The 27,165-nt window shown below is 41.3% G+C and overlaps 4 protein-coding genes across 7 annotated transcripts in view; 1 reads left to right on the forward strand and 3 right to left on the reverse strand.

Annotated features, from left to right (window-relative positions):
* Positions 1–11,834, reverse strand: part of LOC100697164 (TRPM8 channel-associated factor homolog) — a 28,259-nt gene extending 16,425 nt beyond the window's left edge. The window contains exon 1 of the mRNA XM_025898246.1: positions 11,761–11,834. The gene's annotated coding sequence lies outside the window, so the exon portion shown is untranslated. The remainder of the gene's footprint in view (positions 1–11,760) is intronic.
* On the reverse strand, positions 1,421–16,079 carry LOC100697431 (TRPM8 channel-associated factor homolog). Of its 2 annotated transcripts, none has more exons than XM_019367520.2 (12): positions 15,820–16,079; positions 10,621–11,374; positions 8,387–8,603; positions 7,210–7,504; positions 6,129–6,430; positions 5,829–6,003; positions 5,498–5,592; positions 5,005–5,218; positions 4,403–4,639; positions 2,853–3,070; positions 2,546–2,659; positions 1,421–2,268 (listed from the first exon to the last, which is right to left on the reverse strand). In XM_019367520.2, exons 2-12 carry the CDS (start codon positions 11,268–11,270, stop codon positions 2,026–2,028), a joined length of 2,760 nt encoding a protein of 919 aa, XP_019223065.1. In that variant the 5' UTR covers positions 11,271–11,374; positions 15,820–16,079; the 3' UTR covers positions 1,421–2,025. The 2 variants fall into 2 exon arrangements, with proteins under 2 accessions (XP_019223065.1, XP_003449338.2); XM_003449290.5 differs by lacking the exon at positions 15,820–16,079 and adding an exon at positions 12,418–12,587 and having other exon boundaries at positions 1,436–2,268.
* pnkp (polynucleotide kinase 3'-phosphatase) lies at positions 12,891–20,890 on the forward strand. 3 transcript variants are annotated; one of them, XM_003449323.5, is made up of 18 exons: positions 12,891–12,954; positions 13,165–13,318; positions 14,618–14,664; positions 14,915–15,193; positions 15,305–15,598; positions 16,423–16,502; positions 16,661–16,718; positions 16,829–16,936; positions 17,011–17,082; positions 17,532–17,580; positions 18,381–18,451; positions 18,573–18,665; positions 18,754–18,850; positions 18,931–18,992; positions 19,349–19,458; positions 19,913–20,000; positions 20,086–20,153; positions 20,304–20,890. In XM_003449323.5, exons 2-18 carry the CDS (start codon positions 13,198–13,200, stop codon positions 20,422–20,424), a joined length of 1,818 nt encoding a protein of 605 aa, XP_003449371.1. In that variant the 5' UTR covers positions 12,891–12,954; positions 13,165–13,197; the 3' UTR covers positions 20,425–20,890. The 3 variants fall into 3 exon arrangements, with proteins under 3 accessions (XP_003449371.1, XP_005454368.1, XP_005454369.1); XM_005454311.2 differs by lacking the exon at positions 12,891–12,954 and adding an exon at positions 12,961–13,064; XM_005454312.3 differs by lacking the exon at positions 12,891–12,954 and having other exon boundaries at positions 12,961–13,318; positions 14,866–15,193.
* On the reverse strand, positions 20,614–26,867 carry si:ch1073-280e3.1 (complement C2). Its single transcript, XM_003449291.4, has 19 exons — positions 26,706–26,867; positions 26,462–26,574; positions 26,038–26,185; positions 25,763–25,948; positions 25,256–25,429; positions 25,036–25,134; positions 24,796–24,938; positions 24,522–24,660; positions 24,262–24,390; positions 23,842–23,946; positions 23,619–23,756; positions 23,385–23,494; positions 23,174–23,300; positions 21,816–21,975; positions 21,670–21,743; positions 21,448–21,563; positions 21,245–21,374; positions 21,115–21,164; positions 20,614–21,034 (listed from the first exon to the last, which is right to left on the reverse strand). Exons 1-19 carry the CDS (start codon positions 26,782–26,784, stop codon positions 20,870–20,872), a joined length of 2,385 nt encoding a protein of 794 aa, XP_003449339.1. The 5' UTR covers positions 26,785–26,867; the 3' UTR covers positions 20,614–20,869.
* Between the last annotated feature and the right edge of the window lie 298 nt (positions 26,868–27,165).

Raw genomic sequence — 27,165 nt, forward strand, 5'->3', positions numbered from 1 at the left:
CTTACATATACACACGCAGTTACTGTCCCTGCATTTAGAAAGGCAGAGGCGTCACGGTGTAATTATTTTACGTGTAGTTGTTTTTTTTCCTGTGTAATAATATTCAACATTGCTGTCAATACATTTTTCAAAAAATGTCTCTCTGTGCAAAATGGGTTTAAACAGATAAACAGCTGTGGGATACTGTTTGTCTGTGATTTGAACCGGGGGAACAAATTACGGCAGGATCAGCCTGATATTATTTGTATCCCACTGTAACTTTACTGCATAAAGAGCTAACATGTCCAAAATGTCAGGAGTAGTTAGTCATTACAGGAAGTGTTTGTGAACTAAAAATCAAGAATGTGGGATACTATTTGTTCGTGATTTGGAGAGCCCAGCGCTGCTCCCGACGCAGGGAAAACTAATTTTGCAGGGGAGACCTACCTTGGCACTTGTGCAGGTGAAGCCAAAGGGAAGATATGCTTCACCATATTTTCCTGTCTTTGGCTTGGAAGGAAGTTGGTTTGGAAACATATTTGGCGATGCTTCATCTCCTGCTTTGCGTTTGTGTGGGAGCCCCGTCAAAAACCTGTCCACAGTGTCCAAGCGCTCTTTTTTTCCTTTTTCTTTTCATACCGCGCCCCCCCTGCAATGGCTCTGCGCCCCCCTAGGGGCGGGCCCCACACTTTGGGAACCTCTGTGCTAAAGGAAGGTAGAAGTTACCGTAATTTTTCGGACCATGAGGCAGACCGCACTACAAGGCGCATTAACAAACAAAACAGTCAGATAAGTCAAACTTTACTCAACTAATTCTTCTTGCTTCCTCTGCTTCCGTACCATTGATTCATTAATGTTGAATTCTCTGGCAGCTGCTCTATTCACATGTTCTGGACCTGAAAACAGGGTTTGATCTTTGGTTTCATTCTATAATACTGGACTTATTTTTCTACAAAGGTTTGAACTTTGAGAGTGTTTAAACAAGAGAGAAAAGTGTGAAAATGTTCATGCCTGTATGAGAAAAGTGTATAAAGTGTGCAGTGAGGCGTTTTACAGCCTTAAAACATCTAAAATAAAAATAAAGCTGGCTACTTCGTGGATTTCACTTTTTTTAGAACGTAACTCCCGCGATAAACAAGGGAAGTTTTGAGGACTAGGGGCCAGATGTGTCCTACAATTCATGCCTGTACTAGGGGACCACATTGGCCTCACACAGGTCCCAAGAGGGTATGCTTATGGGGGGTCCTCAAAATATTTGTAAGGACAAACTGCAGACCATGTTGAGATATGCCAAGTATTCAGCTAATGGCTCTTTGGGAAACACTGTATTGATGCAGCTACAATATAACGGTATTTCAAAATGAAGTCTTTCACTTCTTTTCTCACTTAAGGTCTTAATGGAAAAAGATAAAGTGGATTATTATTGAAGCTGTTTCAGATATCAGTGTAGTGAAACTAAAGACTGAAGTTCTTTTATTATAAAGTCTGACCCAACATAATGCAAACATGAAAATACAGCAGCAGAGCAAATGAGAGATTCAATATTATGCTTATTCACATAAAGAAAATCCACATTTCTAATAATATTAGTGTCCTTATGACTTTGGGGAAAAAATCCTGTGTCCTCATAAAAGACTACTACTTGTAAGGAAAGGGTTGCAGTGAACATATTCAGTAGAGCACAGTGTAAGGCAAGTGATTGCGTTGTATGCTATAGTAGTGCAATGCCTTGCTATGATTTCAGCCCTGTACAAAATAAAGGCAAAGATCCAACTCTTGGTATCTTCAAAAGTCTAGTCTACCTGGCTGTAAGTGAAAGCCTACTGTACTTCCCCCGTACAGGTACATCAAGAAAAAAAAAATTCAAACTGAATTCAATACCTACAACCTCACCACATCATTTCTGTTTCTCTATTCTGATACTCTAATAAATGTTGTTAAAACAGAACACCAAACACCAAATCAGTTCACCGTGTTGCTCATCATTCACTTCAAATTAAGATATTGGTTGAAACCATTTCTCTGCACACTGCAGTGGTCTGAAGTTTAGTCATACTGGGTCATGGGGTGATCATTCCAGGGAGGCAGTGCGGAGAGCTTCTCCTCAGTGGCTGTTTCTATTGGCCAGCCCCAGGCCTTAAAGAAGCCAGTCAGGTCCATCCCCACAGTCTGGGAGAAAGTCTCAGCATACAGGTTCATTTTTCCTTTCTTGTCCTTGGGGATGTCCTTCATGTGGTGATACGCAGCAAACACCTTCTTAAAGGCATCCCAGCCAAACCTATCCTGGAGCTACAGATGAGACAAAAATCATAATGCTGATAATCATGTTATGTGCAATAAAGTGTTCATGTCGGGCTTATTTCTGTTTGTTAAGATACTGTTTTAATTCTGTCTCCACATTTTCTTGATAGTGACTTGATTTAAAAGATATCATTTCACAGTTTCTTGAACTCTCCTTGTTTCACACTCTGCTTTCAGTTTTACATGCAACCATTTTTTTCCAGTGAAAGCAGGTCACTCCAGTGTGGACAAAGGACAGTTTCTCTACAGAGTAGAATTCTCTCACCTGCATATATGTTTCCAGAGCCACCCACATGCTCCAGCTCTCAAGTTTCCTGCCTCCTGCGACGTAATTCGTGGCTCGAGTTTGTCGATTTGCTGCAGTCATAGCTCCATGAGCCTGCATTGAACAGTATGGAATGAGGTGACTGTTAAGCATTGTACTCTAAGGGAAAAGAGTGTTAAGTCTTCTGTCCTCATAGGATATCAAAAGAAGAGTTATGCTTTCTAAAACTGATTGATATGAAAAGCATCACAATTCAACAAAAGCTTTTGTGGCCATTGGTCTCAAAGACGCATGTGATTTACTCCACCTTCTCCCTCTTGATGCCCAGCACCTCTTCATGTACATACACTGACCACAGGTTGCATGTACACTCTGTGGTGTGTGGTGGGAACTCCCAGCAACCTCTCTGTTGGTTGTGTCCCAACTCGTGGATGGCGCCCCACATGCCTTTACCTTTCTTAACACCGACAAGCTCAGCAGCTGAGTTTTTTTGCACCATGATAGGATAACCTGCATGCATAAAACCTGAACAGAAAAAGGGGAAATGAACAGTATTATAGTGATGATTCTTTCGGATTTTATAGCTTTGATAAAACAAATTCTTTAAAAAAATATGTACAAACAAACAAGCAAACAAACAAGCAAAAGTATGACATGATTATGGTTTTTCAATGCAACAGTCCAGGGTCTACTCAGCCTTTTGCCCTGTGACAGCTGGGATAGACTCCAGTGGATGGTTGGATAGATGTTTAAACCAATTTCTCTGATTGGTTGTCCCTTGTAAACACAAGAATTCAACAACAAATGGATTCTCAGAGGCTAAGCTGTGTGCCTAAGATGGGGATATATGCCCTCAGGGATTTCAAACAGAACAAAAGTAGAAGGAAAAAATAAGCATCGAGAATAAGCATTTAGAGCTCTAGAGCCTGAGCTTTACAGGGATTGAGCGTACACACTCTTACTTCATTTTCTCAAACTTAATAGACAGGTAAAGCCAGCATTGTAACAGTATATAGGCACTATGTCGCCAAGTATTTGTTCATCTGCCTTCACACCCATATGAACTTGAGTGACATTCCACTCTGAATCTATAGGGTTTATGATGTCAGCTCATACTTTGCAGATATAACAGCTTCAGCTCTTCTGGGAAGGGTTTCCACAACATTTAGGAGTGTTTTTATGGAAATTTTTGACCATCCTTCCAGAAGCACATTTGTGTGGTCCGATACAAAGAGTCCAGTGACGGCATGCTGTGCTTTGCATTGTGCTTGGTGATGAAAAAAGCATATACTTAGGGCTGGATCAGGTGATCCTGAATCCCCCCTTAGTTATGCTGCAATAGTTTTAGAGTGCTGGGAGATTCCCATGATGAATTAAATATTTCTCCTCGTCACTCTTCTCACTCACTATGTGTTAACAGACCTCTCTACATTGAATCCTACTTGTTATCAATCGCTGGCTCTCTTCCACAGCATGTTTTTTATCCTGTTTTCTTTCTGTCACAACAACTGGTCACGGCCAATGTGCTTGTTTATGGGGGGGGGTCATATGATTGTTGGGTTTTTCGCTGTATGTATTATTGTAGGGTCTAGGTTACAATATAAAGCACCTTGAGGCGACTGTTGTTGTGATTTGGCGCTGTATAAATAAAACTGAATTGAATTGAATTGAAAAATTGAATTTAGATTGGTGAGTGAATACTTTTGGCAACACAGTGTCCTTCTGTTTGCTAGTTCTATTACAGAGAACTGGTCCATGCATACCCTGCCTGTCACCCAGCATTACTTGAGACTCTATATATGATAAGAAAATAATAGGGAGGTGTGTACTGTACAACATGAAGCAAAATGCACTTACCGTGAGAAATCTGCACATCTGCCACAAAGCGCTCCTTGCGGGGAAATTTGTGTGGTTTGGCAGCCAGATCTGCAATAGCCCTCATGATTTCATCCCACAGAGCACCGACCTCGTCAGGTCGCTCCAGATCCCGAACAGCATCTGATGGTATGGTGAGGATGATGTTTTCAAACTCCAACTCTGCCCAGGGTGAAGGAGCTGTGCGCAGTGTTAACCACTCAGCTGCAGTTGTTACACCTGAAAAGAACAAAGAGAGGAGTGGATCTATTAAATTGCTGTAGATTATTACACAGTGAAAAACAGAGTTAGAATTAAAACTAACTTGAAATATTAACAGTTAGGAAATCCAAATTCATTGTAGAAGTTTATAAGTTAAACTGCTGGATATTTGCCTCCTTTACTTTACTGAACACTTAAACTAAAACAGATTTATCTGAATTGTCCTAGCTAAAACTTCATATTTGATTAGAACCAGGGAGATGCTGCCCTCAGCCCCTCAAATTATAGACTGTTTAAAAAAAAAAAAAGTCCATTAGCCCAGTGCAAACAAGGGTACACACTAGTGCAAACACATATTAAAGTCCAATCCACCACAGACTCACCAGACTTATAATATGGAGCAGGTACAGCCATCTGCGCCGTGATCTCCAACCCCTTCACTTGTGTTTTGGGTGGGGCCACCAGGTAGATGAGTCCTCCCCAAAGGTTCCAAACCTGTATCATCTCTGAGCTGACAGGAAATCGCTCATGGACAGACGGTGGTCTCTTCAGCACATCGTTCTTGTGCAGTGAATCAGTTTGACATCCTATTTGAATCTGCAGAAGAAAAGGAAAATGCATTATAAGCAATAATACAAGCAAAAATATAACAATATAAGCAATACCATAAAGTGTGCAACAAAAGGAATAACTAAAAATTGCAATGACTGCTCTGTGTCTAAACAACTAAATGGCCTGAAACAACTTGCAGTATCTATTCACCACAAACAAGCTTTCTGTCTGGGATTTTTCAGTTTCTGGCACCTCGCTATCTTTAGGTAACAAGGTTGCAACATTCTGAGTGAACTCAAAATCAATTGACTTCATATGCTGTACCTTCCAATTCTTTTTGACAATCTGAGGTGGTATGGAGATGTAGGTCTTCATACCAGGAGAGAGGTAGAGACCGGTGCTGATCCACTCTTCCCTATCTGAAACACACAATTATAAAAGATCACAGTCAGGGACATTTACAGGTATAAAATGTGCATTTTAAAAAATGTAATTCACAGTTTTCAGTGTCTACAATGAGGTGCATATATTAATACTGTGTGACACTAAGCAACAGACATTACTGCATCGTGCTGAACACTGCTGTACAATTTAAATTTGTCCTTAAATTCAAATAACCACATTCACATTTTTGAACAAAGCAGTGAGATCTTACCTGCTGTATCAACATCAACCTTGATCCGGTGGTTATAGACAACAGGCATCATTGGGTTGTCCTTGATGAGGTAGGGCAGGAGGGCATCGGGATCTGGGCAAACCTTATATACCTGGGTACCCACAGCGAGGAGGAGGTGGTCTTTGGCACTCTTTGCAGGGCTTTTTTCACTCACCTTGAAAGTGAATGGTGAATGTTATTAGATATGTCCCAAAATTATGATACTATCTGCAAAAAAAGGGGCAGACGAGCGACCCCTCCACCCTCACCAAACCCCATCCATAAAGGGCAGCTACTCACCTGTGGCAGGCCTGACCTTTTTAAAACATCAGTGAGTGTGGCCAGCACTTGCCGGTAGTGGGAGGAGTCATGGGCTTTCATCTGCAAGTAGGCATTGCAGTCGTTGCCCAGCTTTTTCAGACATCCCTCCTCGTGCTTGCTAAGTTTTTCACCTGCAGTCACATGGGCAGCAAAGCGGTATAGAAGGTGCCGAAAGTGGTAGCTGTCTTTAATAGCCTGGGTGGGTACAAGGGCTTTGTATGTTCCTCCTCCGATTGTTGCGCCCAACAGGCTCAATCCCATTTGGTTTAAGATCTTGTTTCCTGAAAGACATTAAAGCAAAAATGACAAAATATACTCTAGTATATTGTTGGAGATGTGACACTAATTAGAAGTTTTGTTATTTGGATGACACTGTGTGTGCTGTCAGAGCACTGTACGCATACAATAAAAGAGCTCTATGATAGTGTCTTTTTATGGGTAAATGTGGTTTGTAGCATAAAAGCATTTTGAGTAGTTTCTGGGCTGATACATGTAAGATATAAAAACACTACCAGCAAGTTGGGTCCAAAAATCATTTTAACAACTTCTATAAAAACCATAGATGGCAGACAAAGGTGGTGATCCTTATTATTCAAAAATGTGGACAAGGGTGTGTGCTACAGTTGTAGAGTATTACAGTGTTCAGCCTTCCCACCAACGTTTATTCGAGGTTAAAGAGAAGCCTTTAACTGTTGCATGTGAAATTCACAAAAAAAAATGCACACTCCATTTTGGCTGTGGAACAGCTCGTTACCCTTCTGGACTGATCATTGGACATGACCAATCAGTCCACATTTACTTATTTTTCCATTTCAGTCTTTCTTTGACAGGGCACTGCAGAGACTAGACAGGAAAGAGGGGAGAGGTTTGAGGTGAATGGGGCGAACTCAAACCCAGGCTCCCACAAAGCCTTTGGTACATGGGTCGCCAGGTCAACCAGCTGCACTATAATGGCAACAATCTAAGCTAAAGCCAAGCTAGCCAAGGTCGTACTATCAGGGCCAGGAGAAACCAGATCATCAAGTTTATATAATCAGAGTTTTGTGGTGCATTTTCATACCTGAGAATTCTGTAAGTGGATTTTGCCCAGCATGTGTCTGTGCCCAGTACCAGGCATGTCCTCCAATCAGCAGGCCTCCTCCCTCTGCCACAAAGTTTTTGATTTCCTCCAAATGCTCAGTGATATACGCTTTACACACAAACACGCTGAGGTCTTTCCTGAGTTTTGTCTTCTCACACTTCAGCCCTGACTTGCTGAGAATATTGATCGCAGCATCTATATTCATGACACCTACAACCCCTCTGCGCCCTTCATCCAACCAGTGGATGGCATTTTGCCAAAATGGAGCCATGCTCTAAAAAAATGGAAGGAAAGCAGGAACAAAGGCAGTCATGTGATGTATAAAAGATTTGTCAGAACAGCGGAAACATTTCCTTTTTAACCATTTCAGGTCTGCTTACTGCTCATTTCTAACCCTAACCATATCACAATATATGATTTTTTGTATCTGCAATGTTTGCTCCAAAGTCACAGCAGGCACGCAAGAAAAACAGTCATACATCCATTCTGACTTGCACAAATCTAAAACCCTACACACATTTTTAACCGTTTGAGACCTGAGTCATCATCAGTGGTGAACCCAATCCCCAACTTTAACCTTCATCCATCTATCCATCCTATGCAATAAAAATAGCTTTGTTTTGAATTAAATTGCTCACCCAAGTCTTGGCATTTAGTGAACAAAGAAACTATACATTATAATGACACACATCAAAACCTATTCACGTTCTCTTTTGTAAATAGCCTGGTACTTAAATGGCACTTTTCTATGTTATTTGAGCGTTCAAAGCATTTTCTACCACAAACCTCATTCACCCATTCATATAAGCACTTTTTAATCCAACATTCACCACGCTCAGACTCAGGTACTCATACCATAGACATCAAAAGAAACTTAAGGTTCAGCGTATTTGCCGAATATACTTCAACATCCAAACTGGGGATGGGATCAAACGACAAACCTTTAGATTAGTAGACAACCAACTCTAACTCCTGCGTCATGCCTCATACAGGGTTAGGGTTATCACCAATGATGGCTCAGACATCAAACGGTTAGAATGTTCTTTTATATTATCTCATCACAGATGGCCGAAATCTACTGTAAGCAGCAAAGTGCTGACAGAAATATACAATACAAAAATATATATATAGTGAAAATAACAAATGTCAAATTTACCTCGAGTCCCAGAAATCCTTCATGTGTAGCCACAATCACTCGTCCCTGTCCATAGTAGCCTCCTGCCAGGAACGCCCGTCCATCACCTGTGGTCGCGATGGGAAATGCTAGCGGTCCGTGGACTAGAACCTCGGAAGCAGTTAAATTAGACGGGACCTGGAACTCTGAAGCCCCCTGGAGTAAGAACTGCAAGTCGTCCTCAAAATCCTTACCCAAGCTGAAAGGTGGAAGAGTCACGGCAGGAATAAGAGACACATTTAAGAATAACTGTATAAATTGCATTTTCAAATGAGTTTTTGCATCTTAACAAAAAATTAACCAACATACAAGTGATAGTATTTTTTACATTTTTGGAAGATTATCACCATGAAAATTTGAATTGCATTCATGTTGTATAATTATTACCAGTGACTATGTATAAAAACAATAAATATGAAACTTCAACATAAAATTGATTTTCTTAATGTTATTATCAACAAGTTCCTGTAAAAATACTGTTGTTATGAATTCACAGGTGCTGAATTTAATCTCGGGAGATATTGTACATAATTTGTCAAATGAAGTCCATGTAAAATGATGTAAAAGTTTACATTAAGTGTAAGTCATACTTGTAAATTGGAATGTGTTTCTGCACTCCAGAAACGGCACAAGATTTAAAAAAAGAACAAAATAAATGAATAAAATGATAATAAAAAATGTATATGCAGTCTATAGGTGTGCTTGGTGTGCTTGGTTTCAACGTAACTTTATTCTTTCATGAGTTATTTACAAGTTTCTCTTTGTTCACAGCCATTGACATGTCGAAGAGGTTAACACGTGAGGAGTGGATCGAAATTGTGTTGATATCTGGTGAACGCAGTAACCGGGTCATTGCAGCAGATTTCAATGCAAGACACCCTACGAGACCACCCATCTCCCATGCTACAGTTAGCAAACTGCTTGCTAAGTTTCGTGAAACTGGTTCAGTGTTGGATTTGCCAAAATGTGGACGCAAGAAAACTGTCACTAATGAAGAAACATCAGTGGCTGTCCTAGCTTCATTCAGCAAGAGCCCACAGCATAGCACTCGCCGCATGTCACTGGAGAGTGGCATTAGTCGAACATCCCTTCGGCGTATATTAGCTACTCACAAATGGCACCCTTACAAACTCCAGCTACTGCAGCATCTCAACGAGGATGACCCAGATCGGCGCACAGAATTTGCAGAATGGGCAAAACAAAAATTGGAACAGGACCCTCAGTTCATGGAGAAGATTTGGTTCAGTGATGAGGCAAACTTTTATGTGAGTGGTGAAGTTAACAAACAAAACCACCGCTATTGGTCTGACACTAACCCACATTGGATGGATCCCTCCAAGACTGTTGGAACGACAAAAGTGATGGTTTGGTGTGGTATATGGGGTACAACGATAGTGGGTCCATTCTTCATCAATGGAAACCTCAAGGCCACTGGATATTTGAAACTGCTACATGATGATGTGTTTCCCTCTTTATGCACTGAAGCTGGCACGTTCCCTGAGTTTTTCCAGCAAGATGGTGCACCACCACATTATGCGTGCCAGGTCCGAGCATTCCTAGATGAACAGTTTCCTGGAAAGCGGATTGGTCGTCGTGGGCCAGTTGAATGGCCCCCAAGGTCTCCCGATCTGACCCCCTTAGACTTTTATCTTTGGGGTCATCTGAAGGCAATTGTCTATGGTGTGAAGACACGAGATGTGCAGCACCTGAAACTACGGATACTGGATGCCTGTGCTGACATTTCTCCTGCGGTGTTGCTATCAGTGTGTGAAGAGTGGGAGAAGAGGGTTGCATTGACAATCCAACACAATGGGCAGCACATTGAACACATTTTATAAGTGGTCAGAAACTTGTAAATAACTCATGAAAGAATAAAGTTACATTGAAACCAAGCACACCATTGTTTTTCTTGTGACATTACCAATAAGTTTGATGTGTCACATGGCCCTCTTCCTATTGAAAAAACAAAAGTTGTATCCAAGATGGCCGACTTCTAAATGGCCACCATGGTCACCACCCATCTTGAGGAGTTTGCCCCCTGACATATACTAATGTGCCACAAACAGGACTTTAATATCACCAACCATTCCCATGTTATTACGGTGTATCCATATAAATGGCCCACCCTGTACATTGCAATTTATTTCATGTTGTATTTATCTTGTGGGTTTAAAAAAACAAACATGGAATCTAAAATAGTTATAGCATGTACTCACACCACAGACATCCAGGAGGACGGGATCTGAGGGTAGACAGGCAGGTTCTCCAGCTCACCACAACGCTCAGTGAAGTAGATCCCTGCCACTCCCGACACTTTATTCCCCTCAAACTGATGCAGTGTGTTCTCTTTGGGGTGATCTGCAGCCCAGCTCCACGCCTGCCCAGCTATCAGCACCCCTCCTCCAGCTTTCAGAAATGCCACCAGGTCTGTTGGGTCTGAGCCCACGCTGTAGGCATCGGTCACATAAACACCAACTCCCAGCTTGTCACTGAAAGCTCCCACAACTTCTACTTGGAAGCTGGATATTTTGAGGCTATCAGCAACTGCACATACACTTCTCTGCACCCCTACACAGAGGTTATCAGATCCATCACCTCTCAGCCAGGTCAGAGCATTTTCTACCAGAGCAGGAAAGGCTGTCAAGTAGCCCTCATGACCCAGGACCACAATCCTTCCACTGCCGTACAGAGAGGCAGCCATCAGGACCTGACCTCGGCTGTTCATTGCTAAAGGAAAGGCATGGTCTCCGATCAGGACCAGGTCACTGGGAACATAGGATCCCTGTAGGTCCAGCTCCTTCAGGCCTCTCATCAGAGACATGTAGGCTTCTTCATGTTGGCTTTTGAATGATTGGTTGGACGACATAGTGTAGAGGATTTTTACTCTGAAGAATGATGAAGATCGAGGGCAAGTTGTGCTAGCAGATTCGACTTCACAGTATTTCTTGCATCAATGTATGCCAAGGTGACCTGAGAGATAGAGGGAAAAAAGAATTACATCGTTTTATTATCATTTGAGCACATGTATTCACTTGAGGTGAAACAAACTTTTGCACTTAGGCAGCAGTTAAAGTAGATAATATATGCAAAAACAAGAAATGTATTCACAGAATAACAAGAAGCATATTCACCATGTAGTGTGAATAACGAAAACAAATAAATAAAGTGAAAGTATGACTGGTGACTAATGCCTCATACATCATGACAAGATATTACAGCAAATTCTAAAATAAAGCTGGTTCAGAGATGAATAACTGCTTTCCACATGATAGCACCAAGAATCAGAGTTTACATATCTCGTTACTACTAAACACCTTTAAAAAGGGCATTCTTTTATTTATTTATATATATTTTACCTGCAAGATGACTTTCCAGCTCAATAGTTTTTGAAGGCAGGTGACACACAAAGAACTCTACCTGACAGAATAAAGAATCTGAAAGGGAGTGCCTATTTGAGGAGTTGAGGAGATAAGCTCATGAGTGGTAGGTTTACGATGAGGACAGCCCACAGACGGGCTACTGAACACAGCAAAAAATAAACAAAAGCATGGAAACTGACAGCAGTAGCTATGTCAACATTATCAATATGTCAAGGGTATAATCACTGATACACCCTAAATAAGTATGTAGCCCACGGAGAAACCTGCTCATCCTGTCATCATTAGTAAATAGTTGTGAATGATGAAAAGCACAACACAGAACTTTCTGGAGGTAAAATAAACAGCAGAATATAGTGTTTTTTAATCTCTGGGTTTTGCATTATATCAAAGTATAATATCTTTCAGCTTGACCATAGCATAGCGTGATTACACTTTATTCGTTCGTCGTTCCGCTTTAGACTTAAAGTTTGCATAATAAATAGTGATCAGTTGTTCGTCACACTAAATTAGTCTTTAGATGAGCTTTTAGCCCAAAGTGTAACCAGAACAATGTGTTACTTTGTCTTATTTCCGTATTAACTTTTTCTCCCGTCTCGCCCATTATAGGACCTGAAAACGAAAATAGTGACTCACCAATACTGATGTAATATTTAACTCCTTCAATGAGCAGCAAATGACAACGTCTTATTCCATCTAGGGAGAGTAATATGACTATGCATTGTTGTTATATTACACGTGTCAACAACGAGAGAGTGGCGACATGTTATGGAAATATTACGCCGTGGTCCAGTTAGCAGCACCTATGTTGTTGCGCTTTTCTTCCAGATAACACGGTACCAGTGCCGAATGACTCACAAACCCAGCAGAATAAAGTCTTCTTTATCCTGCAGTTTTTTGTTTTGTTTTTTTACCATGTGATTGCGCAGTCCAGAACACGTTTTGCTATATTAACAAATTATCATACACATGATTGTACATATATTGTACATTATCATTCTTACATTACACATTATATATATTAAAACTTAAGTGATTTCAATGCTGACTTCCCCCTCAAAAAAAGAAAATAAAAGAAACAAAATTATTTCAGCTCCAGCTAGCTTGACCGCGACTTTGCTCATATAACCTATACTTTGAGCGGAACTTCACGCGGGGACGACGTTGCTAAACGTAGGTATTTTTGTGTCGGACCGCGGGGACAACGCTGCAAAATCAGTTCCCTGCAGTTTCTAGTTCACACATTCTTCAAGTTTTTCTTTAGAAGACGAAAAGAAATTGAGGTAGTTGAAGTTGTAATGATGATAAACACTACTGCGTGAGGCCGTTTAATGTCCTGTACTTTGGCTTGACTAAAAAAAAGAGTTTCAAACACAAACACAGGGGCAGACAGCCTCTCTGTGGCCGCGTGTTCGAATGTCCTGCACGCTGGTTGGCGCCTCTGGAGCTCGGATCCCCCTCGAAGATGGACGGGCTGTGATTCTGGGCCGGGGTCCGGACACTGGTGTCACAGATAAGAAGTGCTCCAGACATCAGGGTGAGGCGTCCCGCTTATGTGCCACATTTACCGCGAGACCCTCTAGATTTAAATCTGCGAAGCTGTTAGTGCTCGTGCTCTGCTGAAGCTTAAACGTTATAACAAACCACCCTAAAGCTGTAAAGTACTTTACAGTGTACAGCGCAAGAAAATACTGCTAATGTGGCTGTAAGCTTTCATTCATTCATGTATTTATGTGAGAAAGTAAATCAGTGGTGCTGAGTTTTGTGTTTTGAGTGTCTTTCATTCACTCTACAAGTCACTAACAGGGATTTAAACTCATGATGACTGAACTTTGGTTACAATTTTACATACAGATATATGTACTTATTAAGTGAGGAGCTTAAAATTGCATCCACGGGGAGTCAAATAGAGCAAGAAAAAGAACCAGGCTGGTACTTTTTTTTTTTCCTTCCTGAAAATCAGTAGGTATGTATATAAATGTTTCAGTGGTTGGGGGCCAGATGTGCCCTACAATTCATGCCTGTGCTGGGGACCACAGTGGCCTCACACAGGTCCCAAGACAGCATGCTTACTGGGTGTTCTCAAAATTTTTTAAGGACAAACTGCAGGCCATGTTGAAATGTGCCAAATATTCAGGTAATAGCTCTTTGGGAATCACCATATTGGTGCAAACATACAGTTTTCTGCCTGGCAGACTGAGTTATCTTTGTTATTTCTCATAGGTTCCATTAAGGAAATGGCAACAAATGACTGTGTTCTTGCAACACAGTTTGGAATTGGTTCTTTAACTTTTATTTAAAGACACAACACTACTTCCTTCCTTGAATTAGATATAGTTTAATGCCAGTCAGTGTTAAGTGGCCTAACAAAAAAACAAAGAAAAAAAAAAAACTAAATAAAACAAAACAAAATTTTAAAAAAATCTCTCTGAAAACGGTCAGGTACAAGGAGTGGATTGAAAATGAGTGAAAAAGCAGCTAATGTCCAAAGAAAACTTTGAAGACCTTGAGAAATCCAGGAGAACTATTGCTCAAGACTTATTTAAAAAAAACAAGTCTGTTAAAGTATAACGACAACATGGGTGGCTCAAGACTTTTTTTGCACAGTACTGTATGTAATGGCACATGGTAATTTTCTAAATTAGGAAAGGCATTTCTTTCCTGCATTTAGTTTTGATATTGCAAAATAAACACTGCATTTAAATGGCAAATCTACATTAAAATGAGTTAAACAGTTGTTGTTTTGTCTTGTTTTAGTTTTTTTGGTCCCAGCTCTAGATGTGTATACATACGAAATGTGTGTGTGTGATTGTGTGTGTCTTTTTATTTATTACAGTGAAGGTGGTGGCTTGCTTTGCAGACCAGGATGTTGTTGTTACACAGGTATGAAGAACAAACACTGGGTGCCTCCACAGTAGAATAATGACCCTGCCTTTTAAACTAGAGCACACTCCCTTCAACATCACCGCGAGTTAATATTTAACTCCAAGCAATTACACCTGATCCACCCGCAACCATTGTGTCATTATGTTCAAAGCTGATGTCAGCACATTGTCCTCTTTGTCCACTCTTGTTACCTCACAGCTCATGTGCTAACTGTAACTGCTACAGTCCAATGTCCATTTCTCCACAGCTGGGTCCCAACCCCAGTTTCGTGGATGGTGAGAAGCTGGGCCGGGGTCAGTCTGGTAAACTCAGCCATGGAGGTACTCTCTACCTAGTTAACCAGAGCCACCCATTCGCACTGAACTACTCTCTGAGCTCCAACGGAATCACCTCCAGCACGGCACAGAGAGGGCTGAAAGCAGCAGATAAGACAAAAGGAGGGACAAGCTCGAAAGAAAAAGAGGCACAGTCCAGTCCCACACCCAAACGCAACATAAAGGATTTCTTCCCCAGCTCTCCCGTGAAGGTAAACCTCTGTGATGTATTGATTCATGCATCTAACTGTCTACAAGCATCTCTATATGTATAAAGAGGAGCCAGAATGAGAGAAATCGCTGTTTTGTTCCTTGTTATTTAGTCATCTAAAAGGCAACTGAGCCCAAAGAAAGAGCAACCTGAGGTGAAGCGCCAAAGACAAGAGGAGGAAGCTTCTGATAGGCAGATGAAAGAGGAGGAGCAGGATGAGGAGGAGAGACTGGCTGAGGAACGGCTCAAGCACCTTCAGGAATTTGCCAAAAAATCCCTGACAGAGGAGAGCAGCAGCAGCAGCATCCAGCCGTCATCGTCTTCAAAACCAAGTCTAAAGAGCAGCTGGCAGCAGTTTGGCAGCTTAATGGTTTACACAGCTGCTGGTGTCAAAGGGAGTGACAAGGTGGGGAGTGATTCATTCAGATGATCAGCAGATACTGAGTCTCTATCTACAGCAGGCAGTGTTTTATATAACGTACAAATGAGTGTCAGACCTAAAAACTCTGCAGCATATCATGTTCAGCTCTTCTCATAAAATTAATCAGTAACTCTTTTTGTTATTGTGTGAACTGGGGTCCAAAAGGTCAGAAAATACACCCATCAAAATAAGAAAAAACCCCTTACCTGATTAAAATCACAGCCATTTACCCCTTCAAGATCATCTTCTCAAACTCCTCTGGAGGTCTCCCATCACAGCTGCTTTGTTTTTTAGGTTTCTCAGTGGAATTCCAATCCTGTCCCCTTTGATTTGCGTCTCTCCAGTAACTGCTAGATCATGTCCAGTGGCTGCTGGATCACATCCAGTGTGTCACATGGATTCAAATATGCTGTGTGGGGTGAGCAGTGGGCAGAGATTTTGGTATTGAGGTCTGGGTGCAGGGAGGAGGGGAACAGGGCACCGAGCATGCTCCTGGTATTGCTGCGTGAAAGGCCCGGCTGTCATCACCAGCGATGATCCTTCATGTGAAATTTGGGTCAGTTTGTCAGAGGAGTCGGTGCTTGCTGCCTGTACAAATTTAAAGTTTGTTTGAACTGCAGAGCTCACGATGCATGCAGTCGTGGGTTTCCAAGGATCAATCTGAAAAGAGCAGCCGTGCTGAAAACACTCCAGAGGTGCATGAGCAGACGAGCTTGACTCAGAGATGAAAAAGATGTTAAAATTCAGGTTTATGTGTTATGCACAAGGTGTTGTGAAAGATACGGCTAATTTGCCTCTTCTAACTCCAGATCGCTGGGTTTGACATTGATGGCTGCATCATCACCACCAAGTCTGGCAAAGTCTTTCCCACAGCACCAGATGACTGGAAGTACGTCTGCACTCCTGTTCATTTTTTTTATTCCATTTTATTTGATTTTAGCTACAGCTAAGAGTTACAAATGAGTGTCTGTGCTCTTTTCTTTTTTCGTAGTTTCATTTCCAGATTGTTTGTCTGACTTTCACGGTTTGTTTGTGTTTAATTACCAGAATTTTGTACCCAGAGATTCAGCCCAAGCTAGCCAGCCTGCTCAAAAAAGGTTACAAGGTGAGGAGAAGCTAATGTTAAGTGATGCTAATGCTAAAGTTTAATTTTGCAAGGTAAAATTTGATTTGCTCTTGCAGCATTTGTCACTGGGTTTGTCTCTAATCCTGCAGGTGGTCTTCTTCACCAACCAGTTGGGGATTGCTAAAGGCAAACTGAGACCAGAAGTGTTCAAGTCCAAAGTGGAGGACATCCTTGCCACTCTGAAGCTGCCTGTGCAGGTTGGTCGTGTTGCATGGGCTGGTTCTCATTGTTCATAGTACTATTTATGGTGATCTCACTGTCTTTGTTTCAGGTGTTTGTAGCAACCGGTCCTGGTATTTACAGGAAACCAGTCATGGGAATGTGGAATCACCTATGTGAGAAGGTAAATGCCAGGTAACATACATGAAAAAGGCACACACGCCCACTTAAGAGCCACACCTCATATGTTATTTACACGGACACAGCCTGCACAAAGAAGCAGTTAACAGATGTGATGAGTCATAGAAGCCGCCCTCATCTTTTCTCATTTCACTGTTGCACATTTGGCTTTGTTTTTTTTATATCACATCCACAATAAAACAAAGGAGAGTAAGACAACAAAAAGTAAATGAAAAGCCTTTGATTTGATTATGAAATCATTTTAAAAAGTCATGTGATCCACAAACACAGTTTTAATGAACAAAAACGATGCAATGGTGTAATGAGTGTATGTATTTCAATGTGTTTATGTGAGTGTAACATATACTTGTGTTTCAGCAAGTCCTTATTTTTTTTATTTTAAAGATATTATTATTGAGTTTGAATGTTTTTGCATGTGTGTTTCCTGCTCAGGCCAATGATGACATGACTGTTGACAAGACACAGAGTTTTTATGTTGGAGGTGAGTGATCCCAGCTGTGGAGTTTTTCTTTTCACAGTAAGAAGCTGCCCATACGTAATGCAGTACTGGCTGTTATCTAAATCCCAGCAGTGAAGAGTAGAAATGCTGAAATCTGAAATAATACTGAGTAACAAGTAGGAGTACTTGTGTGTGATAGATTTAGATATTTATTTGAATTGTTGGCCTACTCAGTACCCATTCATTTTCCTTTGATGCAGTGGTAAGCACTGTCGGCTCACACAGAGGTTTTCCATTCAAACCCCGGCTGAAGCCCTTCCATACTGAGTTCGCATGTTCTTCCTGTGCCTGTGTGGGTTCTCTCCTTCTTCCAAAGACATGCATGCTACAGTAGCTAGTGATTCAAAACTGGCCACAGATGTGAGGAATTCACAGGGCTTGAAATGCATAGAACAAAGTGCTAAATGAATCTAAAGTGGGACTTATATAGCACATTTAGTGGTCAGGAATACTAGAACAGTGTTATATAAGTGCGAGTACATTTAATGTTTTCTTTTTTCTCCTGTTTGCTTATTTTTTGTCCATTTATTCCAGCTGTTGTCACAGGGCACAAACTTGGTTTCATCATAAATAGAAGAAAATATCGGGCTATTTTTGAACATTTAACCATTGTTAAATTGCGCATCCCTACATCGCGTTATCTACTAAGTTCTGCAGTTTGGAGACTAAACTAACTTCAGTCCCTCCCCCATCTCCCTCCTAAATGAACCTTAGCATTAACTCAATCACGTACAAGCTGCACAAACATGCACACACAGCATGTGACTTACATCTGTGCTCAGATGCCGCAGGAAGACCAGAAAACTGGGCTCCAGGGAAGAAGAAAAAGGACTTCTCCTGCAGTGACCGCCTGGTAAGAGCTATGTTAGCAGCTTAGAGGAAACCCTATTTACACTCTTGATCTTTTGTGGCATGTCAAGTATTACTTGTCGTCTCTTTATGTTAACGGAGGATGTATATTTTTTATGTCATAGTTTGCTCTGAACATCGGATTGCAGTTCTACACCCCAGAGGAGTACTTTTTGGGTTGGAAGCGCGCCCCCTACAGCCTGCCTGAATTTAACCCTGTGGGTACAATATAGTCTGTACATATTACACTATATATGTCTTCTGCTTCTGTGTTTCATTGATGGTTGTCTTTATTTAAATTGCTAGACTAAGCTCGACTCTGCTGCCAGGCTATACGACCCACCGTCCGCCTCCCTCACCTCCAGTGACACCGAAGTCATTGTTGCCGTGGGATTCCCAGCATGTAAGAAAACCAGTCATCATTCTGTTCTCACCTTTGACAAACACCCTTCTGATCTCGTTCCGTCTTCCTTTGATCTGCAGCGGGTAAATCCAGCTTCTTCCACACCCATGTTATTCCAAAGGGCTACGTTTATGTCAACAGGGTGAGTGGTGCTTACGCCAATATTTTAACTATGGCAGCACTTTTCCACTTTAATTTCGTCTTTGCACTGAACTATTTTAACTATAGTGAAAATGATCTATATGGTATATATGGACTGGTTCTTATATGGTGCTTTTTTACTCTCCCTGAGCACTCAAAGCCTTCATTCACACACATTCACACTCCAATGAATTGATTTTGGGATGAATTGGGTTTCAGTATCTTGCAGAGTGGAGCAGTCAGGAATTGAACCAGCCTCTCCTGAGCCACAGCAACCCTAAATAGTCAGCCACCATATTTTTGTCACTACTTGTGTCTACTGTGATACTGACACCTCTCCATTTGTTTCCGGATCAGGACACACTCGGTTCGTGGCAAAACTGTGTGTCGGCATGTGAGCGTGCTCTGAAGGAGGGCCGCAGCGTCGCCATAGACAACACAAATCCAGACCCAGAGTCTCGCAAACGGTAAAGCACCTCAGTCTGAGTGCGTGTGTGGGTGTGTGTCCTGACTTGTTATAGTACACCCATATATTCAAATCCACCTGACCTGAGCACACACTGGACTGGGGACTCATTCAAAGATGAACACGTATCCAGTATCTACCATCACATTCAAAGTATATATCAGATATTTGCAATCAGGGTGGAGATATTCACCTTCTGTTTACACTGAAGTCTAATAAAGTCACTTATCTGCTTGGTGTTTGTGGAATCAGCGCAGTGTAATACATTGAATTATGTGATAGGCTGTTTGACTCCAGTGCTGTATTTCAAGTTTGATAAGTAAAGAGAGAGAGAAGGAGAGCCATGACAAGCACTAATTTTACCCTTGCAGAAAAATGCTCTCAAAGTGATTGTTATTGTTGTTTTTCATCATTTTATTTTTGTTCCTTTGTGTGTATTTGTGTGTATTTTGTAGCTATGTGGACGTGGCCAAAGCAGCAGGTGTTCCTTGTCGCTGCTTTCACTTCTCTGCCACTCTGGAGCAGGCCAAACACAACAACAGGGTATGACTCACTCGTCCACAGTGCCCCATTATACACTCGTGGTCTTTTGTGTTGTTTTTTTAAAAAGCATCATTATTGTCGGCAGTTCCGTGAGATGGCTCCGTCAGAAAGCAAACATGCCAAGGTCAATGACATGGTTTTCCACAGCTATAAGTAAGTAACACTGGTCAGGAAGAACAGCCCTCCCTCCCTCATTCTTTAAGTTTAAGACATATTTGTTTGTTGTAGCAAAAGGCCCATGTCCACATTTTCAGTACCGGGTTAATTCTTTATTCTAAAAATTTTTTGTCTCTCCCTGAACAGGAAACATTTCCAGGCTCCTGCTCTCTCCGAGGGATTCTCCGAGATCCTCCAAATCCACTTTGTTCCAAGCTTCAAAGACAAGGAATCAGAAACTCTGTTCAGACAGTTTTCTGAGGGCTGACTGGACACCTTTTACTTTTCTGACAAAGAAAAAACACAAATGGTACCCAGTAACATCAGCAGACGTCAACATTTATTTCAGCCCAGTGTGTCCAAGCTGCATTCAATAAGATCTCTAGCCACAAAGTCCAACTCCAAAATCAGAGGTGTTATTAAAACTGTTTTAACAAAGGCCAGTTGAACATCTATATGAATGAACATAACAGTAGTTTAATGCGTCACGTAGTACGTTGGGTTTAGAAAAACAAGAAGAGTTACTTTTCTACTACATGTTGTATATGATTTGTGTAATTTTACTGCACAGCTTGAATATGACAATAAAGCTTTAGAAAATCTATTTGATTGGTTCAAAGTATTTAATTTTGGAGAGAGTTCACCTCCTCTGTGTTTGCTCTGTTGAAATCTGTTAAATCAAGCCGGTCCCTGCTGTCTAATCCTGGACCCGCTCAGTTTATCTCAGGCAGGAACTGGATCTCCTTCCCCAGATGCTGCTTCAACCACGGCATTATCTTGAAGAGGTCAATGTGAAAGTCTCGAGCATCTGGAGGAGGTCTCCTTGTGAATCCTTTTATTTTACACACATCTACGATGCCCCAAGACACCACACCAACCTGGTGATGAGAGCAGGAAATTGTCTCTTGATCCTGATTCCCCAGCAAAGTTAGGCTCTTATAAATATCGGCAAACTGACCTGAAAGTAGCGCTTCTTTTTCTGCAGAAACAGGGACCCACCAGAATCGCCTATGAAGAAACGCATTGAGCTGTTAGGTGATTCCTGTGTTGGTCAAACTGTTAGGATTACTATGCAGAAGAGACCAGACCTTGGCAGGTGACCGCATCCTGATATCCTGCAGTTCCCCCAGAGCAGAGGAATCTGTCAGGTACAAACTCATCCAAAGTCACATCCGTGTGCTCTACAAACTTCCTTGCCTTCTCCACACAGCCAAGCCTCTGCAGACAAATGATGCACTGTAACAAATCACTGTTAACACAGTACTGATGATAAGATGAAAGCAGCACTCACCTGACTCCCTGTATGAATATGTGTTCCTTTGCGTTCAAATAGCCTATTCGTAGTGCTTCCTGACATCTTATGGTTGAAAAAAGCAGGAGTCTGCTCGAGCGTTAGTAACTCCACTCCTGGAACATAAATTATCATTTATTCAACGATTTATCCTCAGCTTTGTGTCACACCATTAACAGACTCATCGCAAATCACGTTGTGGAGAAGGTAAAGGTCACGTACTGTGGTCTTCACAGGTAGAGTTGACTTTCTTCATGGCTCGGGAGCCTGGTACGGTGCATGGCAGGCAGATGGGTCTGTTGTACGGTACACAGACAATAAGCATGACAACAGGATTAGAAACGCACACAATGTATAACTCGTCTTACCTGGCCATCCATGACAGTGGGATGCTCCTGTTTGTCTCCACCAGAGCTACATCATAGTCGTAAAACTCTGAGACGTTTCTGTGTTTGAGTGCGCTGACGCTGTAGCTGGGGTGCATGATCACTCTCTTGAATTTGACATTTGCCTGGGAGGGTGGGAGACCTGAGGACAATCAAAAAAGATTTCAGCCTATAACACAATGATTAGCATCTGCAGTTTATTCATTAAAAACTAAACTAGGATTAGTACTTACCTTCCTGTCGTGTTCGGGTCAAATCTGACTGATTTACAAATTAAAAAACTCATAAATATTGTGTTTTACATCCGATTGCCTCGAGGCCTTATGACATCCTCCACACTATGCACTTGAACATATAAATGTGATGAGCACCTCTTTCGTTGAATTTTAAGTGTTTTAATCAACTTTGTTACATCTGCGATGCTCCCGGTCGAAGGTGACCGCCATAGGAAATGAATGGGAATCCACCCCCCCTCTGGCCTCTGACCCCCTGAACGACCACTGAACGACCCATTGAACTGAATTTGGTGGTGGAAAATGTTTCTTCTGTTAATTTAAGAGCTGTTAAAACTGACCCTTCAATTGTGACCAGAACACTAAAGTAAGGGGGTGCACACAACTGGAGGGTTTTAATCAGGATTAAAAGATGACATTTTTATCTCATGTTTTAATCCAAAAACTAAATGAGGATTTAAAACCAAATTACAAAGTTAACTGGGGTTTCTTTTTAATTGATTGTGAATATTGAAACTAAATTACAATTTAAAAGAACATATTAAAATTAAAACTTTATCAGCAATTAAAATGAAAAAGGATTAAAAAGCATATTAGAATTAAAAAGTAAATTCGATTAAATTAGATTAATTTGTCACCAGCTTTAAACTTGAATAAGATAAAAAGGTAAATTAGAACTAAATTAGATAGAAATATGATCAAATAGAAAATAGGATTAAACACTATATTACTGATATTTTATTTTTTAGGATTAAAAACCACCTGATAGGATTTAAATTAAATTAGAATGAAAATGTAAACAGAATTCATATTTTCATCTAAAATAAGATTAAACACTAAATAAGGTTTATAAAATGGGATTACACCAAAGTAATTCACTAACAGTTTTTTTATTAGTGAGTCCATAGTAACATATTTATATTTTATAATTACAGGATAGTCTGTGCAACGAACTATCCTGACGTTTTCTGTAATTTCACACATTTATTATGTAGTTTCACTGGTCCGGCCACCTTGTGATCTAAGTGGGCTGTATGTGGGCCACAGTGTAAAATGATACTGACATCCTGATCTACACGTTTAAGAATTTTCACAATAACCACTAACCATATTCTATCTCCAGCTGCCGTGGGACACTGCCCGTGCTTTCTCTGGCAAAGCAATGAGCAGCCGTCAGCACCCAGTTCTGGCTTATAATGGATCCAAAGCAGGACTTGTCCTTTCCCCAGTCAGGCTACAGGGAAGGAAAATGTCAGTATGTAAAAATCCACTCGATAATATCAACACAAAGAATTCCTTATTGAAATAAAGTTCTTACTGATTTCAAAGTCACGTGCCAGGGGGTGGTGTAAGCTCTTTCCCCGTCCTCCTGCGCATCCTTGGAGATGTCTTCCTGAGCCACCCCACACATGGTCACACTCTCGTCACCTGATTTATAGTTTAAACAAATGAATGTTTTTCACTTTTGTTTTTTTTCAACAAGCATGAAATGTGAAAGATAAATAACTAATGTGGTTTCATTTGGCTGTTTGGTGGGTTGATTTCTACTTACTAATGATGCTGTTGAACACTTCTCCCAGTTTGTCATAGTCTTGGAGGATGAACACGTGAGTCTCACCACGTTTTTTTGAGGCCAAAGAATTCAACTCTTCTTTGTTCACCTTCTCCTTGACGCCAAACACATAGACGTCTGAAAGTGCACATGGAAACATAAATGCAGATAAGTGCGCCAACTCCAGCTCAACCTCTTTAATATGTTATTTCCATCACAATACCTAGCATTTTCTCATTTGTATGGTCTGGGTCTGTGTTACTATAACCCAGCAAATGCCGGATCTTTGTGAGGACAATCTGAGGCGATTTCCCTGTGTTGGAGTAACCTGTGGGGAGATGAGGAGAGAATAAATGTTGACTAAAGACTTTCTGATGATATTTGTATAGCACTTTTAAAACCAGCGTTACAAAGTACTTTCCAGAAATACTTTCTGTTACAATGTGATACATACATATATATATATATATGTACATATATGTACATTTACATATATTTGTATATATAAAGATGGCCCCAAATCCTTTGTAACATCACTCACTGTATTCAGACTTTCATTCTATTCAGACTGTATCGTCCTATATATTCAGACTTATTGTAATATATACAGCATTAAAAAAAAAGTGTCTCTGAGTGTTGTCACCATCTGTTGCTATGATGATGATGTTCTGGGTCTCATTAAATTGATTGTTGTTGCGCTTAAAGATGCTCATCCTCTCTTCGACGCGTTCAAGAGCACCGTGGATGTTGGTGCCTGTCTTGCGCCCGTGGCCTATATGTGAAGAAACAAAGAGGAATAAATCACCATGGAAAAAAAAATGCATCACAGTTGTGGTGCGATCCAGACTGACTCAGATCAAAAGACGTGGTTTTCAAATAAAGGCAGAACAAGCAGAGTCATACTCGTGTAGTTAAAATCCACGATGCTCCAGATGACGCTGTCAATGTTACCACTTTCTTCGTCCATGATGTCGACAATGTCTTTGGCCTCGGTGGCAAAAGACAACACGTGGAAATTCAACTTTACATCGTAACTGTCCAGCTGGAGAAAAAATGAAGAACATGAGTGGGTTTCTTACTTGCTGAAAGAGGAAGACACATAAACTAGGATCATAAGTGCATCAAGGATTTCACTGTCGGGTCTCAGGTCATCACGCTGAGCTCTTTCAATGCTGACCTTTCTGATCAGAGCAATGGTGGCATTCCTGGATTTCTCAAACTCCTCCCTTTCGATGCTTCCTGATGTGTCCAGTAAGATGTAGATGTGCATACGGCTGACTTCAGCCACGCGGAAGGTTCGGCCAAAGGAAATGCTTTCCTCTTAAACACACAAAGTGGATTTTTTGGGGGGCTTTTTGTTACTGATTATGTGTATACCAATTAAATCTACATGAGCTTAACATTTCATGTTAACCACCTTTCTTTTTGTCGTCAGGTGACAGTACATCCATTAGTCCTGCAAATGATCCTGTCATGGCTGCAGCTACAGCACTGGGGGAGTCAAAGGTATATGGACCTGTGACAAAGCAAAGCATTGTTCATTTGCTGATATGATGTTCAATTTTCTTTTCTTTTTTTGTTCTTAAAAAATTCATGTCCTGTGACACTAAAGGCAGAAAACTGTAAATTTAAAGCACCGTGGCAACGTGGTTTTGATCCGCTCCATTCCCGGTGCTCCAGACAGAACCTTTCGGCCGACCCGAGCAGATCCAGACCGGTCTGACACCGGTAAGTCAACTTTTCTCCCCTAAAGAACCGGCCTCCTGACCTCAGGGCACCGGGTGGGATCCCCGGGTCATCACAGTCATCAGCTGAATTTGCAAACAGATGCAAAAAATATAAAATAGTGATTTCTGGGAGTTTCAGCATCTTTGAAAAGGCTTTTCATGTTTTCCCTATTACAGTGACTAAAAGAATTAGCTTTTATTATAAAAACTATGTAGCATGTTGAAATTGTGCAAATGGGCTTTTGAGGCATCAGAATATTTGCACATCACAATGAAATAATATTATCATTCCAGTGTAAACTGCAGCATAAGCAAGTGTGATAAACTGGAAGAAGACCTGCGCAAATGTAAGTGGAGTTCCTTAAAATTCTATGATTCATACAGAAAGATTCGCTTTTTAATTTCTTCTTTTCTCACCATGGTTGTTACAGATGGGGGTTTCTCCCGTCCACTCCCCAGAGAGAGTGCAGTTTCTCTCGGCTGAGCCGTACAGGGTGAAGCCTTCCTGGCAGGAGAAGCTCTGTGTCGCCCCAACAGCGAACCACTGGTCCCTGGGCCAGAAGTCACCATGATCCAGCTGCAGCTGAGCCGGACACAGCACGTCTGGGTGAGAGGAAGATGTATGTGTACACCAGAATAGGACCGCTTTCATGTGTGTGTGATACTGAAAGCATCATCATCATCAACATTACCTTTGCATGTGGCCCTAGATGCACGCCTGCCACTGGCTAGTCTCATGGGCGACCACTCCCCATGTTCTTCACATGTCCTGTAGCTAACTGGGGACGGGTATTTCCCTGGACCGCAGTGATAGGTCAGCACGCTGCCCACCAGCCCTCCCTGGCGAGGAAACAAACAGTTGTTTAAATAAACAGATTAGGTAACATGAGGTTTTCCAGTAAAGCCATGCCCCTGTTGCATCACTTGGATTTTATTTTATTTTTTTGTTTTTTTATCATAACCAGAAAATCAACTTTCTAATTCTTCTGTTGTCAGCAACGTTAAAACTACACTAAAACTATGAGAACTAAAACTGAATATTTACACTATTTAAAATTCAGTACATTTGCATTTTACCTAAACCTCTCACCCAGGTGCACATATTACTTTTGTTACCTTGGAGTAGGTGACATGTCCACCTTTGATGCTCTCTGTGACCGAGCAGTTCACGGGCTCTTCATCATCGTATGATTCATAGTCGTAGTCATAGGCGGTCTTTTGCAGGGACCCTAAAGCGCATGCAGTAAAACTGTGGGTAACAAACATGCAGCTCTGCACGCACAAACAGCGCACTCGGGCATGTGGCACCAGTCCACACACATCTGACACAATCAAATGCACTTAAAAGTGAAATGCTCACCCTTATGGACCAACACGAGGAGGAAGAGGATCCACAGTATAGACCTGGGGTGCATGGCTGGACTCTGTAGCAGCTTCATTTTTACCTTTAAGTAACAGAAGCTGCAACAAGAGTGTTTCTATCGACATGCAGTTAGTTCCTTTATTTGATGACTGATTACCCATTAACACAGAGGACCTAACGGGAAGAGGAGGCATTGAGCAATTTAGGACAGAGGACAAATAAAGTCACTCACTTTTAGTTTTGATCTCTTTCGCTTTCTTCAGGATTATCTGAGGTCTTGTTCTGTTCAGTGACACATTTGAAATACTTAGTCAACACAAACCAGACACCAAACCGATCGCTGTGTCAGGGAACTTAAACTGTTATAAAATAAATGACTTGTTGGCTCATAATCGGTCAAAAAATATGTCAAACATGTCTCTCATGAACGATATTGAGTCATTTTGGCCAGAAAGAG

This window comes from Oreochromis niloticus, linkage group LG14 (assembly GCF_001858045.2).
Source record: "Oreochromis niloticus isolate F11D_XX linkage group LG14, O_niloticus_UMD_NMBU, whole genome shotgun sequence".
Classification (NCBI taxonomy): domain Eukaryota; kingdom Metazoa; phylum Chordata; class Actinopteri; order Cichliformes; family Cichlidae; genus Oreochromis; species Oreochromis niloticus.